Below are 19,502 nucleotides of genomic sequence, written 5' to 3'. Positions count from 1 at the left end.
CTCTGGGAAAAGTCTGTGCCAGCGCCTCAGCACCCTCACAGGGAAGAGCTTCTGCCTTATCTCCAACCTGAACTTCCCCTGTTTCAGTTTGAACCCATCACCCCTTGTCCTATCGCTACAGTCCCTGATGCAGAGTCCCTCTCCAGTGTCCTTGTAGCCCCCTTCAGACACTGGAAGCTGCTCTGAGGTCTCCACACAGCTTCTCTTCTCCAGGCTGAACAGCCCCAATGTTCTCAGCCTGACTTCATACGGGAGGTGCTCCAGTCCCTGCTCATCCTTGTGGCCTCCTTGTTTAATGGTAGCTGTTTCTTTGACAACAAGAGAAGTTTCTTTGAAAACAAGGTAAGTTTCTTTGAAAAGAGAAGCAGTATAGAACCCTTGATGTTGAAAGGGATGGCCAGATTGAGGTCAGCCAGTCCAACCCCCTGCTCAAATCTGGGTCCATCTTACCATGAAACTATGGAAGAATTGAGATGACACCACTTTCACAGATGAGGGAATTTCACAATATTAAGAAAGAAATAAAGAATCAAGACATTTTGAAATGTTTATTTTCAGTGTCTCTTTTGAATTGTGAATGCTCCAAGATGTGGAAAACCTGGAAGTTCACAAGATATAGAACTTTATATAAGCTTAGAGGGATTTTCTGTGCTGGATTTCATGAGCACACGGTCAAGTCTAGTGCTGATAGGATTCAAAATACTGTCGTGAGACAAGTTAGATCTGCCTAAGCCAACATTTTATGTTTGTTGTGTTTAATAGCAGGAGAAACAGAGGATGTGGCTCCTGAGAAGCCTGCAGAAAATGGTGAAGTACCTCTTGACCTTCCACCTCAGCCCATCCAAAGGTATGTTCCTATCCTTGTATCAAGTTTTGATGTGCCTGGAGGCAATACAGTCAGTCCAGTTGGAAGCAGCAAGGAAACTTGGAGCAGAATGTTTCTACTAGTGGTACCAAATAATAAGTATTATCCCATGTATGGTTTCCCTTTATTCACTTTCATTTCCTTCTATAAGGAAAACTTTAACATTGTGAAGTGTTTCAGGCTTATTTTCTAAATCCATAAAGTGCCTCAATGTGCTTATTAAAATATGAAAGATGTGTGGAGAGTCTAATGAGAAGAACACTGCGTTATATACCTGTGTTTCATAAGTGTGGTGTTATGGATAAGATGAACTTACCTTTTAAATCCTAATTTACTTTTTCTTTGCTCAGCAAAGCCTTTTGTAATTGTATCGGGGGCTCCAGGAAACCTGGAGAGGGGCTTTGGACAAGGGCCTGTAGGGACAGGCCAAGGGGAATGGCTTTAACCTGCCAGAGGGGAGATTGAGATGAGCTCTGAGGCAGAAGCTCTTCCCTGTGAGGGTGCTGAGGTGCTGGCACAGACTTTTCCCAGAGAAGCTGTGGCTGCCCCATCCCTGGCAGTGTTCAAGGCCAGGTTGGACACAGGGGCTTGGAGCAACCTGCTCTAGTGGAAGGTGTCCCTGCCCGTGGCAGGGGGTTGGGACTGGAGGAGCTTTAAGGTCCCTTCCGAGCCTTGGTCTTACACAGATCATAGGGGTTTTTATTTTAGACACATTTCCTAGACTTCCCTAGACTCCTATCAGGATAGCAAGCGCTGTGATATTGGATTGTATACTGGGGATGTTTTCAGTGGGTTTATGCATTGGCTAGGTTACTCAGCTCATATGTGTCTGTTCCTTTGGAGGATGTGTCAGGCTTCCTTTTATACTGTAAATGAAACAGCCTCTTTGCTATTGCAGACGAATTCCCCGTCCTGGAAGTGCAAGACCAGCACCACCCAGAGTAAAACGTCCAGAGAGTGCTGAGCTCGTACCTCCAGAAAGGTAAGGACTGAGGAACGTGGGTGCAGAGCAGATGTTTCTAGCTCTTGTGCCACACTAGTCTCAGATCTTCTATGTCTCACCTGCTGATGAACAGCTTTAGGATGGATCATGGAATCCTAGAGTGGGTTGGGTTGGAAGGAACCTTAAAGCTCACCTAGTTCCACCCCCACTGCCACAGGCAGAGGCACCTTCCACTAGACCAAGATCATCTCTCTGCTCATTGTTTGAGACTGGAAAATTCAAGTCCATTTTATTTGTTTGATTGTTTCTGCAAATCCAGTGCATTATCTACAAGTTATGGTTGGTTGTCATATCTGGAAGTTCAAACCCACAACTTTTTTGCCTTTGGGAACTCAGAAACGGACAACCTTATAATGTTCATCTACTCTATCACTGGAAGAGATCTGTAAAACATGCAGTGAATATCCCATGTTCAAAAAAGGCTGAAACAGCCACTTGAAACTATGGACAAAATGGCTTACTTGATCTCTGATAAGTGCCAGTCACTGAAGTAGTGTGTTTGGAAGGGAAAGATATGTCCTTCTGTGAGAGGAGGATGGCTACTTTGGGCAGTGAGTGGAAATGTCAGAGTCTGATGTGCTTGTAGTTGCTGCTGCTTTATTTTATGGGAAGAAAGGAGGGTACTGCTGTCTTTTCTCTTCTGGATAGATCTCATTAGGGTTTCGGGACAGATTTTAATAGGTTTTCATTTTCATTGTGTCTCTTACAGGAGTGGTAGTGGTAAAACAGTCTCAAACGTGATCATAGACCAGCAGATTTCTGATGATGATGATGACCAGTTTGTGGTGGAGGCAGCACTGCCACTGCCCGAAGTGCCACATGTGGAAATGGTCTGTTGATGTTGCAAATCATAGAACCTTTTTCCATACTTTGTTTGTAACTTCCTTGTTTAAGTAGCTTCTAGCTGAATATTTTTGTAGAGTTGTGTATTAGAGCAATGCCAACTGTGTCCAACTAAAGCTGTCTTCCTGCATGTGTAGGAGCCAGAAGCGGAGCTGGTTGAAGATCAAAAGCATGGTATGTTTGCTTTTACATATTTATATATAGATACATATCATAAACCCGTGAGTTTCAAACAAATGCTGAACACTTAAAATGCTGAATGAAGCAGCAAAATACCTCCTGAGGGTAGGAGCTTGCAAGAAAACCCCCAGAAATTCACTCAAATCAAACCCAGTCTTGTTTCCTTGTGCAGCTGGATTTACAACTGATGTTCAGCAGAGTTTCTATACAGCTTTAATGTCAGCAGGATTAAAAATTCTGCATCAAACTCAGAAATGAATGTTTCTTACTGCGTCAGATACATCTTGTCAGCTGTAGGAGATGGCATTGGCTGCTCAAGGCAAGTTACAGAAGAGCTTTTAGGACAACTTCTTAACATTTATGCTTACTTGGGACTTCAGATCTCTGATTCAGGGGCTTCTATTATGGCTACACTGGATGTGATTGAGGCAAATATGCTTGTTTGCATCCAAAATCTCCTTGCAAAGGAGTATCTATGAACTTTTATTGTGCAGTTCTTGAACTCTTCCAAAAGAGGGATGCAGAGGAAAAGGTTCATACAGCTCAAGGAGCAGGTTCTGTACCAAGAGTCATTCAGTAAATGATACTGATGATACAGTTCAATTTAGAGGACATTGGAGAAAATAGACCAAACAAGAAATACCTTGGAGCTCAGGAATTAAAATACATCATGGAATGCTGTTCTGTTGCTGGAAATTGTTAACACTAACAAAAATCATTAAGCAGTTGAGTTTGGTTTGATTGTCTGATTGTTTCAAACAACGCTTCAGTGCCAACCAATGCTAAGAAATGTACTGGTTTTTCCACAGGTGGGCTTGTAAAAAGACTCCTAGAAACAAAGAAAGATTACGAGGCATCACAGAAATCCTCAAAGACGACAGAGAAGGTAAGATGGTAATGGCCTTTCTAGAACTGTGAATGTTAAATACTGTGATTGTGACCTTTTTCTCTGCCTCAGATGTGGTTTTTTCCCCATTTATGATCAAGCTTTCCTCCTTGATTCTTTTAGTTCTCCATTAGGCTGTCAGATGTTACCTCCTCTGTGTAGTGCTCTCTTTTTCTCACCTGTCATTTCTGTGGTTTGGTTTTTATTCCAGGATTTCAGGGAGGTTTTTTAGCCCTTTCTTTTGTGTCCCACAACAAAATCTGCTGATTTCAGTCTAGATGGAGTAGGGGACACTGTGTATTTGTGCAGCTGCAATATTAGTGTTTCAATCCTACTTGTCCTCTAGGCATTTGAAGAGCAGTGTCCTAGTGCCCAGCAATCACTATCACTAAAGCAATCACTTTAATAAAAGGCATCTCTGGTGCAATTAACCATATAAAATATTATTATTATTTCACCAAATGTTGCCCTAGTATACCTCAGCATTCAGGTCTATGAATATAGTTTGATTATGATAGTGATATGATAATCTTACGATATATTATGATATGAAGTGATTTGATGTGAGTTGTTCCACAGTCAGTAGCTGGAAAAAGGAAGGTAGCTTTTGGTTTTGCTATTTTTTTTCTTGTTCGTTGTTCTTGTTGTTTTGGTCACTTAGAGTCTAGAAAGGGTCTAGCAGTGATCACAAACCAAAAGCAAAAGGTTGAGCCCCCTGATTTAAGTGTCTTCCTCTTCCAAGTGGAGACCTCTTGGTTTTTCCAACCTTGTAAAGCTCATGTTACAAGCAGCAGCTAAAGGCCGAGCATTTCAATGGACTTCTCTGATCCATTGGCCCTTTGGAAAGTTTCTAAATCACTATAAACTAGTTTGATGTGCTAGTGAGGAGGCACTGAGGAATGCACTGCGGAGTTCTGCTCTCAAAACAGACAAGCACATAATGTGTTGGAGGGGGTGAGTGCTTTCCATGAACTCATTAACGTTCAATTCCAATCACATCGTCTCATTTTGTTAATGTTAATTCAGTATTGTAGGTTGTTCCTACCTATGTTTGTTTCAGGCATGATCTGTAGTTTGGCTTGCTGCAACTCAGACCTCAAGATACCAGCTTTTCACTGAGTATCAATCCTTTCAAATAGCCTTGACCACTTGACTGCCTCTTTTGGCTTTCTGAACTGTAGTAATTTGGCAGTGAGTAATGATACTCTAATAGGTGATGAGCCAAGTGTAAAGCAGTAAAAAACTGCCCCTGAGGACTAAACCCATGGTAGACTGTGTTAAAAACCTGGTCTTATAGTACTTCCATGACTTTCTAATCACCTCTACAATCTGCAGCAAAAGTGACACAAGTGTTAACTTTTAGGATTGGAATCTGGGGAGGGTAGAATCAACAATTCTCTGAAATAGAGGTACTCCTGTATGCTTTCCTGGTAATGCGTTATGCTTCCATACAGACCAGCCTTTGCATTTCTTCCCCAGCAAGTTGAGAAAGCTATATCAGCACTGGTGTGGCAGCAGGACCAGGGCACTGATCACCCCCCTGTGCTGGGCACTGGTGAAGCTGCACCTCGAATCCTGTGTTCAGTTCTGGGCCCCTCACTGCAAGAGAGACATTGAGGTGCTGGTGCGGGGCCAGAGAAGGGCACCGGAGCTGGTGCAGGGCCTGGAGCACAAGTGTGATGAGGAACGGCTGAGGGACCTGGGGGGGGGTTAGTCTGGAGAAGAGAAGGCTCAGGGGGGACCTTCTCGCTCTCTGCAACTGCTTGACAGGAGGATGGAGCCAGGAGGGGGCTGGTCCCTGCTCCCAAGGAACAAGGGATGGGACAAGAGGAAACGGCCTCAAGCTGCCCCAGGGCAGGTTTAGATGGAGCTGAGGAACAATTCCTTCCCCAGAGGGTGCTCAGGCATTGGAACAGGCTGCCCAGGGCAGTGCTGGAGTCACCGTCCCTGCAAGTGTTCACACACCGTGTAGCCGAGGCCCTCAGTGCCATGGGTTAGTGGTGGCCTTGGCAGTGCTGGGGAACGGTTGGACTGGATGATCTTAAAGGTCTTTTCCAACGTGGTTGATTCTGTGATTCTAAGTTGGGATGGCACATCAGACTCCTGGGGGGTTATCTTCTTCTCTAAAGTTTGGGACTGTCTGAGATCCAAGCCTGCTTGCCTGGAAGAAAATTCCTGTCATGTATTGCAAGGGATGAGCTTGATGAAGAAAATGAATCCTCCTTAGAATAGGAAAACACCTTTAGTTTCCTGCTTATAATCCATTATGAATACTTACAGCTTTATCCAGCTTTGTGACTCACAACCCATTTGTTACAGATGTGCAGCTTGTAGCATCTTTGTACTGATCATGCAGCACCATTGCCTATTCCTAATCAGTATGTCTGGTGTGAAACTTTGCCTGCTTGAATCAGTTCTGTCTTTCTATAGCTGTTTGGAGAAGAGAAGGCCTGAAAGTTGATATTGCTCTGTTTATGCAGTAGCCCTGAAGTTCATGATGTTGAGCTGGCACTCGCGAGAACAAGTTGTTCCTGGTTTTATAACTAGGTGGTGCTGTTGAATCATCAGTCCCCAGGCTAAGTTTGGGGACAGCATGAGGAGTTCATCTACTAATGTCTTCTGCCAGTGCATAATCGTGCTGTAGGCTGTGCTGTTTGGTATTGTGGCCTGTCAGCTAGACAGAAAAAGGGACAACAGGGGAGGGTTTACAGAATCGCATGGATTTCATCCTCAGGAAGCTTCCTCTGGTGGTTGTGCTACATTTTCTGGGGTTTTTTCTGAATAACTAACTAAAACAATTCCCTTAGATTGTCTGGTTTTAAATATACATGGACAATTGTGTCCTACAATAACCATTCAGGCCCATTGCCTATGTTCACTCTCTAAAACATTCATTCAGTCCTTGTTTGTCTTTTGTTGCATCTTTTGAAGCCCTGGTCTGTGTTAGCTGAGCTGAACTAATGGTGGAAAATAAACATGCTGACTTCCTAGTCCATCACGTGAGGACTTGCATACAATGCGGAGCTCCTGGAATATCACCTGATCTCACATCCAAGCAGCTGGCTGCTACTGCAGGAGATTTCCTTACTGCTACTGCTTTCAAATGATGTTGTTGAAGTTGTTGAGATCCAGAGAGAAGTGTAGTTTTCCTGACAACAGAGGAAAAAATCAAAGGGAAAGATGATTAAAACTGCACAGAGTTGGTGACTGGGACATGGCAGATGTAGTTCAGGGAAAGATGAGCTGGAGACTTTACTGAATCCTGGGAGTTTATTTTAGAGGCCAAACACTGTGATAGGAGAGACGGTAAAAGTAAAATCACAGAATCCCAGGCTGGTTTGGGTTGGAAGGGACCTTAAAGCTCATCCAGTCCCAACCCCCTGCCACGGGCAGGGACACCTTCCACTAGAGCAGGTTGCTCCAAGCCCCTGTGTCCAACCTGGCCTTGAACACTGCCAGGGATGGGGCAGCCACAGCTTCTCTGGGAAAAGTCTGTGCCAGTGCCTCAGCACCCTCACAGGGAAAAGCTTCTGCCTAAGAGCTCATCTCAATCTCCCCTCTGGCAGGTTCAAGCCATTCCCCTTGTCCTGTCCCTCCAGGCCCTTGTCCAAAGCCCTTCTCCAGGTTTCCTGGAGCCCCTTTAGGCACTGGAGCTGCTCTAAGGTGTCCCCTTCAGGAGCCTTCTCTTCTCCAGGCTGACCCAACCCAGCTCTCTCAGCCTGGCTCCAGAGCAGAGCTGCTCCAGCCCTCGCAGCAGCTCCATGGCCTCCTCTGGCCTCACTCCAGCAGCTCCACGTCCCTCTTGTGCTGTTGCCCCAGAGCTGGATCAGGACTGCAGGGGGGGTCTCCCCAGAGCGCAGCAGAGGGGCAGGATCCCCTCCCTGACCTGCTGCTCCCGCTCTGGGGGTGCAGCGCAGAACACAGGGGGGTTCTGGGCTCAAGCACACACTGAAGCCGGGTCCTGGGAAGCTTCTCCTCACCCAACACCCCCAAGTCCTTCTCCTCAGGCCTAGTCTGTATTTCCAACATGTCATTGCCTCTGGGAATGTTTGATAGAGTAGATATGCAGAGGCTAGCAGGTGGGGGTCTGACATGCTCATGTTACCTAGCACCATGAGTGTGTCTCATCTGTGAGGGATTTTCCTAACATCACAAGGAAGGCAGAGGCAAGATTTTTTTTGTTGCAAGACTGCAGAGCAGCAATTTTGGGAGGAATTGTTCTCTGGAATCTCTCTGGAGAGAGGCAGCAAAAGTAATTAAAAAGAAGGAAGAGTTTCAAGTGCTTTATTCCTGCCAAGTGGTCTGTGCAGGCAAGTGAAACCACGTCCTGTTATGGTGACGGGACTGCAAGAATGGGTCAATGAACTCTGTCCAGTGTGATGCGTTCAAATGGCCATAAGGTTTGTGCCAGGTCTTGCTCTGCAGTCTGCTGGGAAGCAGAATCAGTCTGGGATTTGACCATTTCTCCAGCTCTTCTATTTAATTTGTTTTCCATCAAACTCTCCAGGAGAAATATCTTCGCCATCAGTATGCAACTGAATTCCAACATGTATTATGCACTGGAGAGGGAACTAGAAGAGTACTTCTGTAGTTTGGAGCAAGGTAACCAGAAATCCAGTGAAAAGCTGAAAGAACTACTTGCTTTGGGAAATGAAGTCTGGTGAAATGACGGGTGATCCTTGTGTCTGTCAGGAAGAATGTTCATCCTCCCTCATTTGCTTCAACTGTTCAATAACTACAAAATAATGACATCTTTTCCCAGTTACATTCATTAGGCTTTAAAGCCTCGTTCTTCTGCCAGTTGGGAAAATGAAGGGAGAAAAAAGATATCCTGCAACTTTCAGCTAATACTTTCTTAAGTGCAATATTCAGCAAAAACCATGATCAATGGATCTACTATCATTATTAATCAAGTAGATTAATCTGACTTAGATGATCTTAAGGTCCTTTCCAACCCTGACCGTTCCACGAGTCTATGATTCTATGAAGTAGATTAATAACTAGACTAATAACAATTAACCTGACATCTTATTAATCATCTAGAAATTAAGTGACATTGGTGAATTCATACTTAATCCACATATAACAGCGATGAATTCTTGGTGCTGTTTCACACAGTTAACTGCTGATGGCTGAGGAGCATTTCTTTGTGTTAAAAGCATTCCTCTGCAAGCTTTTTCTCTGCTGCATTTCCCCAGCATGCATTTGCTTTTTAAGAAGGTTTAATAAAGCAAAAGAAGAGCAAAGGGAAGAAGCCTGAGACTTTCATCATCGAGGTTTTGCATGTGCAGGAACTTAAAATAATATACACAATTTTCAGGTCAAACAAAGGGGTCATTCTGGAAATACACAAGATTCTGGTGCCTTGATTAGCTGTGTTCAGCCTAACAAATTCCTAAAAAGACTTCCTAAATGTATTTGTTTAGAATCTAACCCTCTAATGTTAAACAGAGAAAGAAACAGATGTTACATTTTGTATTCCACTTCATTTATTTCATGTGTGGAAAATGTAGGCAGGTTATTAAATAGTTGAAGCGAGCGGGATCACAGAATTCCCATCTTTGCACTACCAAATACAGTTCACAGGCTTCAGCAGAGCAGCAGCTTTGAGGTTTCTGTGAGGAACAAGTGCTATTAAATAGCTTAGCACCTGGATAATATTAACTTTAACTACAAATATGATAAATTAGGTATGTACTTCTAAGCTTAGAACAAATACAATCACTGCTGATTCTGTTTGTTTAAAGTTCTTCAGGTCATCGATTTTTACATGAATCCATCAGCTGCACGACATTGGGTGTCCCCTCCAGTCAATGCAATTAGTAAGGTGTCATGTTAACCAGATGTATTCCTGTGTCATGGAATCCCAGCCTGGTTTGGGTTGGAAGGGACCTTAAAGGTCATCCAGCCCCAACTCCCAACACCTTCCACTGGAGCAGGTTGCTCCAAGCCCCTGGGTCCAGCCTGGCCTTGAACACTGCCAGGAATGGGGCATTATTATCTAATACTTAAATGTCCCCCAACTCTCATTAAAACCCCTGTGATCCAGAAGCAATTGTGTTACAAGCTGTGAACACAGGAATGGGATTTTTGTCACTCTTGGGGTATTCCTGGTATCGTGGCTCCTTTGCTGTGGCCTTTGCACCCAAAATGTTCTGTCCTGTGGGTACAGTACAAATACACCATGAGACAGCAGATGGATATGTTAAACTGAAAGGCTCTATAAAGTGCAGTGAGACAGTGATTTCCATCCCTTGGATGCAGCAGTGTGGTGTAGGATACTCTACAGGTGATTTTCATGTATTTCAAGAAGCTTAGTAGTGATTTTGGCTGGGGAACAGACTGGTGTGAGAGCTGTTGTTTAACACAAGGAACAGATTTATTGTAGATTCGTTTCGAAGAGGAGAGAGGCTGCTTTTTCAAGAGAAAGGAGGTTGTGGAACCAGAGTGGAAGCAATGTGAGCAGAAAGCCGGGCAGGTCTGGCACCCATTGGTACTGAATTAATACTATCTACTATTGTTGTCTCTTGGCATGTGTGTGGTCAGACCTGTAGGATTCTGCTTAGTGTGCTGAAAACCTCACTTAAATACATGAGGTTTTATGAACTGACTTCTCCCCAACACTTAGTGCATGTGAAGTAAAGCAGACTCGCTCTGGGGGCTGAGGTGGGGTGTTTATGTCTGTGTGAAAAGTCCAGCTCTTTTTGGAGGTATCAAATGTGAAATGGGGGGAATGTTGTCCCTAAAAACCCAAGAAAAACAAGCCCTCTTGAAGGAGCTCTCCTTTTATTTGCTTTTGGTGCCTTCGAACTCAGAAGCAGGTCAGATGAACTCTGGTAAATGTAATGGTAAAGAACATTGTGTCTCCAATTCCTTGGCCTGTTACTGAACTCGGTACCTGGCATAAGCAGAAAAGCATCCTGTTCATTTGAAATGATTTAACATTTACTGGTTTCCCTGTGTTTCTGTGAAAGAGTTTCTTATGGTGATCCCTTGTGGATAGTTACAATCTGCTTAAAATGCAGACTCTGTAAAAACCAGGAAAAGAAAACACCCTTTATGATCAAAAAATAGTTCGTACAATAAAACCCACCCCACCTTGTTGGTTTTACATTGAATGGATCAAAATGACTTGTCCAAAATGAAGTTTCTGTCCTGTCCTGTAGAAACAGGTAGGGAGGGAAATGGTACAGCTCAATAAAACTATGATTACTTGGGTCTGTTTTCATGGTGGGACATAACAGAATACTTAAAAGGGGCTGCAGAAACTCTGAAGTGCTTCATGGATGGTTGTTCTAATGTAATTCATATTGAAAACCTTTAATTAAAAAATGGAAGCAAAGGAGAAGCTCTGTCAAAGTAAGCAAATACTGCTTCAAACATACATCGTCTTCAAACAGTAGGGAGAAAAAATAAGCTTATGACTCCTTTAGCTTAGCAGATGGGCAGACACTTCAGATGCCCTCAAAAGCCCAGCTATCAGACATGATATTTCTATGTTTCTATGATGTCTGCCCTGTGAATGATCCATGTTTAGGAGCTGTGCACACTGCAATAGTTATACCAATTGCTTTAGCCAGGGTGAATTCAACCCAAGTAAATTCTGGTGGTTTCTGGAGTCATGTTGATAATTTCCTTGCTTAGGTCCCTGCCTCTGAGTCCACGTTGTGTTCTGTTCACATTGAGGTAATGGGAAAGGCAGACTTTTTCCCAGGAATCCAAAATAAACATTTATCTTGGTGCCTTATGAAAAACACGGAGGAAAGGAAGCGTGTTGGGCCTACAGAAGTGATAGAGTCTTTTATATAGGGATAACTTATTGATTCTTGGGCTTTTGTGAAAGGAGAGTGCAGTGAGGTGTATGGCCTCATTAAATAGGCTGGAACAATTCTGATTCTGGCCTTTTTTTTTTCCTTAAGACTGAATATATCCTGTTACATGTTTGTGCAAAAGGAGCAAAGGTGGCATTCAGGACTCTTACCACCCACGTTGCCTGTTGTAATAAACCATCTGCCATTAAGTCTTAATGGTTTGAGAGAGTGTCCCACGTAGATGTTAACCCATCACTGGAAGCATGAAACTGAAAGCACACAGTATGCCCCCCGCCTCCCCAGTTAGGTACTTGTAATCATCAATAGCTGGCAATGCTTGAGTGCTTCATGGGGATCATTCTCTCTCCTGAGCTCAGCTTTCTGTATCTTGGCATCGTGGTGTAGCGCAAGTGTTAGTGAAGTGAAAGGAAGAATTGATGGTGAGGGACAACAACCATCCAATTGAGCTACCGCACCCTCCAGGTACAAGGCAATTTGTCTTGGAAGCTTGACATTTAAGTGCTCCTCCTTTAGAGAGGTACACTAAAAGCCTCTTGCATGTTCTTGCTTTGATATCATATAGTATGTGTTTGAAAGACACAGGGGTTTTTAACAAGACTATTCTTCCTTGGGCAACATGGTCTCTAGTGTAAGGTGTCCCTGCTAATGGCAGGGGGTTGGAACTGGATGAGCTTAAGGTCCTTTCCAACCCTAACCATGCTATGATGATAGTTCTATGACTCTCTTGTTGTGCCTGTTTAAGTCTGAATAGTATTTAATAGAGTTTTAGTGGTAGTGTGTTTCAGTACTTGAAATGACTTTGGATGGGATAATGTTTTGGCCTGTTTATGTCAAGTTTGAAGAATTGAACTACACAAAGGGACACTAAAATGATTTTTTAATATTCACTAATATGCTTTAAGGGCATCTTCCTGATTCATAGCAATATTCCATGGTGGTTTATTATTACCCGTATTACAAGGGGTGATGGGTTTAAACTGAAACAGGGGAAGTTCAGGTTAGATCTTAGGCAGAAGCTCTTCCCTGTGAGGGTGCTGAGGCGCTGGCACAGACTTTTCCCAGAGAAGCTGTGGCTGCCCCATCCCTGGCAGTGTTCAAGGCCAGGTTGGACACAGGGGCTTGGAGCAACCTGCTCTAGTGGAAGGTGTCCCTGCCTGTGGCAGGGGGTTGGAACTGGATGAGCTTTAAGGTCCCTTCAACCCAAACCAGTCAGGAATTCTATGGATCTGTTCATACATCTTTACTGGCTGCAGCAAGGTGGTGGGACAAAAGAGTATTTCCAGAGAGAAACTCTCATCCACCTGAGGTGTGTGCGGAGACCTAGTAAATAGCTGGCGTGCAGGACCCTGTCCTATGATCTGTGCCTTCAAGGGCACCTGAGCAAAACCCATCTTCTCTGCAAGATCAACAGGGAGAAAAGCTGGACCGCGCTGATGGGAACACCATTGGCCATCATGTTCAGAGGCTGGCCAAGGACGAGACTAGAGGAGAAGCAGCTGTGCTCAGAACAGGGGTGCTCACCAGTTCTTGAGGGATGATATGGGTCCTGAAGCAGCACTTTTGTCTTTACCTTGTAAAGGATGGTAAACACATGGATGACTCCAGAAAGTATCTAAATACCATGGTTTATGTCATGTAGTATAATGAAACACCTGCTTCTGTGACAGAGGTATGGGCCGAGTGAGAAGGAATTAAGAGGAGTGTTATTTTTAACAGTTTAGCCAGCACTCAGGAATTGACTTAGGAAGTGAAGGTCACAAGTTCAGCAGCATTTGTCACTTAAGCCTGGTTCCTAATTAAACAACTTTTAACATTATGAAGTTGCAGTATACTCACAAGTGCCACAGTTTTCATGCACCATGTGTGTGGTAAAACACATGCATCAGACAGGAGTAAATCTCAGCCTTCCAATCTTCAGAAGTATTTTCTTATACATATATATTCTTTTATATATATATATATATATATATATATGAGTTCATCAGTGAGCCAAGGGCTGCTGAAATGTCTTTGGCAATAGTCCCTGTTGCCTCCAAACACAGCTGAACAAACAGCCCACAGCTCACACAGGGAGACAGGCCAATTGGGTAGGAGGGCAGGAGGGGACAGCGTGGTGGATTCCATGTCCCAGCACGAGGAGAAGCACACTGCCACCTCTGTGTTTATATAGCCACTAGGAAGTGGGCTCAGGAACTGGTTGATCCTGTGGTTGGGGTGGTAGAGAAAGACCTTTCCAGTTTTCCAGCGTATATTAAATGACTGAAATGACTTTAAATAAACTTAAAGCTTTGTGTGTCTCAAAAACCCCCTCGGTTTGGGAATTTGACCCGTAGGGTTCTTGGAAAGAAAGAAAAATGAGGTTGTTTTTTCTTGATGGGGGAGAAAAACCCAGCAGTCTGTTCTTTAAAGGCATTTGTTGCTTTCAGGGAAGGCTTTCCTGGAATCAGATTATTACAGTGTGTTAGTAATGTGGCATCACTTTGCTCTTTTTATGGCATCCTTTTGCTCTTCGTGACTTTGCCACTTTAGGAGGCTCTTTCTTACTACATGTATTTAACGTGTAGTAAGCTGGAGGCTTCAGGAGATTGACCACAGAGACTCTGCTGGCTGCACATGAGGGAATCGTGCACAAGACCAGATTATTTCTGAGTAGTGGAGTTTAGCGAGGCCACAGCTGCAACCTGCATGATTTTACAACCACTGTTAGCAGAAGCACAAGGCATGGAATAACCACCGTCTATTTTAGCTGTGCAGCACAAAGTGCTGTTCTTAGGACCAGCATTAGGAGCTGGAAATCCAGATACAGAGAGTTGAGGGAGAGAAGCATCTTGAAGGGACTGATCTAGAGAACTGGAAGGAGGTTGTACCCTTCAGCATCAGCTGTAGCTCCCAAGTAGCAGCAAAACACTGTAGCAAGCATGTCCAAGGAACATTGGTGGTACAGTAGCCTAAAACATGATCTGGAGTGATGTGGTGACAGCTTGGACAGAGCCTTGGGTGACATAGTCTAGTGTGAGGAGTCCTTGCCCATGGCAGGGGGTTGGAACTAGGTGATCTTAAGGTCCTTTCCAACCCAAACCAGGCTGGGATTCTATGACAGTACAGCCTTGCCCCACAGACTGCACAAAGGGTGGGTGGGTGTATGTGTGATTTACACAGCAAATGGCAGCCAGTGGCAGCAGTAGATTGATAACAAAAGTGTTGTTATTACATGTCTGGTGAGAGCTTCTGGTTAGTGATGCCACATTAAAGCACAGAAATTTCTCTTTTAATATATGGAAGTAAGTTAAAGTAAACCATAACAGCTGGGCTTGTTCAGCCTGGAGAGGAGAAGGCTCCTGAAGGGGAGACCTTAGAGCAGCTCCAGTGCCTAAAGGGGCTACACGAGGCCTGGAGAGGGGCTTTGGACAAGGGCCTGTAGGGACAGGCCAGGGGGAATGGCTTTAACCTGCCAGAGGGGAGATTGAGAAGAGCTCTTAGGCAGAAGCTCTTCCCTGTGAGGGTGCTGAGGCGCTGGCACAGACTTTTCCCAGAGAAGCTGTGGCTGCCCCATCCCTGGCAGTGTTCAAGGCCAGGTTGGACACAGGGGCTTGGAGCAACCTGCTCTAGTGGAAGGTGTCCCTGCCCATGGCAGGGGGTTGGAACTGGAGGAGCTTTAAGGTCCCTTCCAACACAAACCAGTCCGGGATTCTATGATAAACCATGGCTGAATGCAAAGGTTTCCCCTCCTACACCCACAGCCTTGGGAAAGATCATGTCGAGAATGAGAACATCAGTGAGATCATTGAATGTGATCAAATACTAATTTTACTTCTATGCGCTTGTGGTTTGAAAGACAATTTTCCTATTGCTGATGCTCTTGCACAGTTCTGTAGCAGTGCTCTGCAGTGGTGACTTGGATAGTTCGTGCTTTCTGCTCCTTTGTTTCTAGACTGTTGCTTTGTTTCTTCTTAGTTTTCTTTAGTTTCGATGCTTTCCTTCTTCTTCATCCCTTTTAGGAGAAGCCCTTTGTATCAGAAGCAGCCAGGAAGAGAGAGAGAGACTTGGTAGCCAAAGAAATTGAGAAGTTTCAGGTCTCTATTCAGACTCTGTGCCGGAGTGCCCTGACACTTGGCAGGATCATGGATTACATCCAAGAAGATATGGATGCCATGAAGAACGAGTTGCAGATGTGGCGGCAGGAGAACAGACAGCATGCAGAAACTCTACAGAAAGAGCAGAGGTGAGTGTGGGCAGGGAAAGGTTCATTTGTCTTTTGAGACAGATTTCTGGGTTTGGGGAGGGTTTAACTTGTTTTTCAAAGCAAATTTGTCATCAGTCATTTCTGTGGCTTGGACTTGAAATGTTCAAGTCTTTTCAGCTCAATTTCTCATGATGTCCATGACAGCAGAGATGCAAATGTGTGTTCGATAGGAAAGGGCTTGATGTGTTTGCTGCTTCTCACAAATAAAGGAGCAGTGGAGGAAGAGCCAAGTAGATGTGGAATGGGACTAGGAGTGGATTCCTAGATCACAACCTGCTCTCTCTGTGCCATTGAATTCAGTGTGTTCTGCAGTGGTGTTAATAACAGCTGTTGGCTGTGCAAGGTTAAAAGACCAGCACTGGAAAGCTGGGAGAGTGAAGGTGATGTGCATGATAGAAACAAGGAGGTCAAGCTGCAAAACAGTTTCTTTGGCCTTACTTGTCTTTATGCTCTTTGAAACCAGAATGTTCTCTCCAGCTGTGCGCCCTCTGATCTTGACCATGAACTAGGTAGTGATGAGCTTGGATTCACAAGCAGCCTAGATTTGCTGTTACCTAAATGAGTGTGCTTCATCCATGCAGAAGCAGGAATGGGTGGCATTCTTAGCTGCTAAGTCCTATCTTGGTAGGTAGCAATGTGTTAAATCTTGGAATTTACAGCAGCTGGCTTAGTCCACTGCCTGGGGTGGGAACTAAGGCTTTCCTTCACATATAAAGTGTAATGATGTTAATTCCTTGCACTTACATAGCACCTTCTATCCCAAACCTTTGACAGGCTTTAAAACTCTGGTTGGCCTCAGAATGCAGCACCGCTGCAAAGCGGAAGGAAACGGTGTTTGGCTTTATTTTATGGTTGGAGAAACTGAGGCATTGACTCACTCGCCTTTGCGCTGCACCTAGTGACGTGTTCTATGGATCCTCATCACATCAGTGCAGTGCTAAGGCATGTCCAGTCCTTCAGGAAAGAATGACAGAGTATGGGACATGAAGAAAACAATGCTTTCCATGTATACTGCAGTTTGGATGCTTGTCTTTTTATTTGCTCCTGTGAAAGACAGTTGACAGATCCCATTGGAGAATAGTGTGATTTCTAGCAGTGCTTTATGCTAATGTGGTGGAAAAAAGGGGAAAGCTAAATGAATTTGGGATGTGGACTTTATCTAGAGCTTAAAGCTCAGAATGACAGGAGGCCAGTTTGCTCTGTCATTTCTCTGCCTGTTCAGCATTCTTGAAGATCAGCAAAGCATTATGGAAGTGGGCCCATTTGTTGTAAAGCCAAACAGCCCCATTCACTTAAGATGTATCAGTGTCCTTGTTTATTAGCAAAGGATTTATTACATTTCCTATTAGTGTGGAATTACCTGCTCTTGTCAGCAGCTAGTGATGGGTCAGTTTTCATATAGAATCACAGAATCCCAGACTGGTTTATGTTAGAAGGGACCTTAAAGCTCATCCAGTTCCAACCCCCTGCCACGGGCAGGGACACCTTCCACTAGAGCAGGTTGCTCCAAGCCCCTGTGTCCAACCTGGCCTTGAACACTGCCAGGGATGGGGCAGCCACAGCTTCTCTGGGAAAAGTCTGTGCCAGCGCCTCAGCACCCTCACAGGGAAGAGCTTCTGCCTAAGAGCCCATCTCAGTCTCCCCTCTGGCAGGTTCAAGCCATTCCCCTTGGCCTGTCCCTACAGGCCCTTGTCCAAAGCCCTTCTCCAGGTTTCCTGGAGCCCCTTTAGGCACTGGAGCTGCTCTAAGGTCTCCCCTTCAGGAGCCTTCTCTTCTCGAGGCTGCCCCAGCCCAGCTCTCTCAGCCTGGCTCCAGAGCAGAGCTGCTCCAGCCCTCGCAGCAGCTCCGTCGCCTCCTCTGGGATCACTCCAGCAGCTCCATGTCCCTCTTGTGCTGTTGCCCCAGAGCTGGATCAGGACTGCAGGACTTCAGGAATGACTTTACTTCAGACATTCTTACCTCAGAGTGTAGTAGAAACCCCTCTTGTCTCTTGTCAGATGTCTAACTGCTGCAGCTTGGTGCTGCTGGCAGCTACTGGTGTCTTACTGCTGGCTTGTTCATTCATTGTTGGAAATAGCTGGTAGGAGGCCAGCAACCTCCACAGCAGTTTCATTTGTCCTTCTCTGCTACATGCTTCTCCCATTTAAGCTCTTGTGTGAGGCCCAGAGGGATGAGTGTTACCATGTGTATCATGGTAGGATGCAGGGACCCCTGTAAACCCCTGTAAATCCTTAAAATCATGGAATGATCTGGTTTGGGTTAGAAGGGACCTCTAATGATCATCTAGTCCAACCCCCCTGTGCTTGACATCTGCCTAGAGTGGGGTGAAATAATGGCAAAGAGCCTGAGCAGAAGAGCTGCATTAGCCAAGAAAGGGCTGTTTAGTGTTTAATTGCAGGTGATCTCTCTTGAACAATCCTCTTCTCTGTGTTGTTAGCTTTGCCTTTGTGCTTCTTACTCTAAATGTTCTTTCACTTAGAAGGAAGGGTGGGCACAACTTAAATACATACAGTACTTTCAGGTACTGTATGTGCTTTCTTGGAGGCTTAAGTAACTTAACACATTTCCACTCACATTATGCTCTTTGTGTCTCTTTCAGCATCACAGACAGTGCTGTTGAACCATTAAAAGCTGATCTGGCTGAACTGGACCAGCTGATTAAAGACCAGCAAGACAAGATCTGTGCTGTAAGAGCTAATATTATAAAGAATGAAGAGAAAATCCGGAGGATGGTCCTTAGCATCAACCTGTCTTCCAAAAGGTGAAGAACTGGAACTGATGGACATTCCTACCAAATAAAACCAAAATAGCACAGAAAACAAAGATATCCCTTGTTGAGATATAAAATGTTTAGGGACCCGAACCCTAAAAATTATATAAAAGCCCATTATTGCATTGGTCTTTAGATGTTGCTATTACCTGGGAGAGAATGATATTCATTTGAATGCTCAAGTTGCAGAGCTATTAAAATAACTTGTTTGTTTAGATGTGAACTGCTGTTACTCACTCACCAGGTCCTCACAGCCCTTTTACCCTCCCTGGCCTGTTGAGCACAGTTTCTGAACCACTTCTCTTTCCATCTCCTTCTTCTCATTGCCACTGAGGTTCCTTTTGAATGTGCTGTCATGATACTACTTTTGCCCCCTTAAAGAAATCATAGAATCATAGCCTCATGGAATACCAGGTTGGAAGGGACCTCAAGGATCATCTGGTCCAACCTTCTCTTTACTTTGAATGCATATATTTGATAAGAAGTTGGAAACAACCAATCTCCTGCAGGTCAGAAGGTTCCTGAATCCTGTTTGTTGTTCAGAGGGAAGATGATCTACACACCAGAGATCAAGAAGTAAAGCCTCGTGTAACCCGCACTTCTTTGCATCATTACAGAGATGGTGTCATGTGTTCAGAGCCATTGGGAATCTCACTGGGAACAACTGAAAATGCAATCCATGCATCACTGTGTAAGGGAGCAGAAGTATTTTATCTGCACAGGTGTTAATTCCATTTTTATTGCATCTGTTCATTTGGAAAGGATTAATTTAAGTACCTCTTTCCTCCCAAATGCACGTTTCTGTAACGTTTTGTATGTGAATAATTCCACTGATTTATTTTAGTTAACTGCAGGTGTCTGTGCTGTTTTCCTAATGACC

At 44.4% G+C, this 19,502-nt stretch overlaps 1 protein-coding gene across 10 annotated transcripts in view; it reads left to right on the top strand.

Annotated features, from left to right (window-relative positions):
* TRAF3IP1 (TRAF3 interacting protein 1) overlaps nucleotides 1–18,845 on the top strand; it is an 82,938-nt gene extending 64,093 nt beyond the window's left edge. For 5 of the 10 annotated variants that reach the window (XM_030485560.2, XM_030485561.2, XM_030485551.2 and 2 more), the window contains 7 exons: nucleotides 763–847; nucleotides 1,764–1,847; nucleotides 2,578–2,698; nucleotides 2,849–2,885; nucleotides 3,701–3,777; nucleotides 15,608–15,831; nucleotides 18,452–18,839. Coding sequence is in view for 2 of the 10 variants with exons in the window: in XM_030485566.1 (XP_030341426.1) it covers nucleotides 763–847; nucleotides 1,764–1,847; nucleotides 2,578–2,698; nucleotides 2,849–2,885; nucleotides 3,701–3,777; nucleotides 15,608–15,831; nucleotides 18,452–18,617 (794 nt within the window). In the remaining 8 variants the exon portion in view is untranslated. Of the gene's footprint in view, nucleotides 1–762; nucleotides 848–1,763; nucleotides 1,848–2,577; nucleotides 2,699–2,848; nucleotides 2,886–3,700; nucleotides 3,778–15,607; nucleotides 15,832–18,451 lie in introns of those variants that run through there. The other 5 variants (XM_030485566.1, XM_030485565.1, XM_030485557.2 and 2 more) reach the window with 3 other exon arrangements.
* The last annotated feature ends 657 nt before the right edge of the window (nucleotides 18,846–19,502 follow it).

The sequence above is a fragment of the Strigops habroptila genome, chromosome 5 (genome assembly GCF_004027225.2).
Source record: "Strigops habroptila isolate Jane chromosome 5, bStrHab1.2.pri, whole genome shotgun sequence".
Classification (NCBI taxonomy): Eukaryota; Metazoa; Chordata; class Aves; order Psittaciformes; family Psittacidae; genus Strigops; species Strigops habroptila.
The sequence above is the reverse complement of the archived record's forward strand: the minus strand, read 5'-3'. Positions and strand labels throughout refer to the sequence as shown.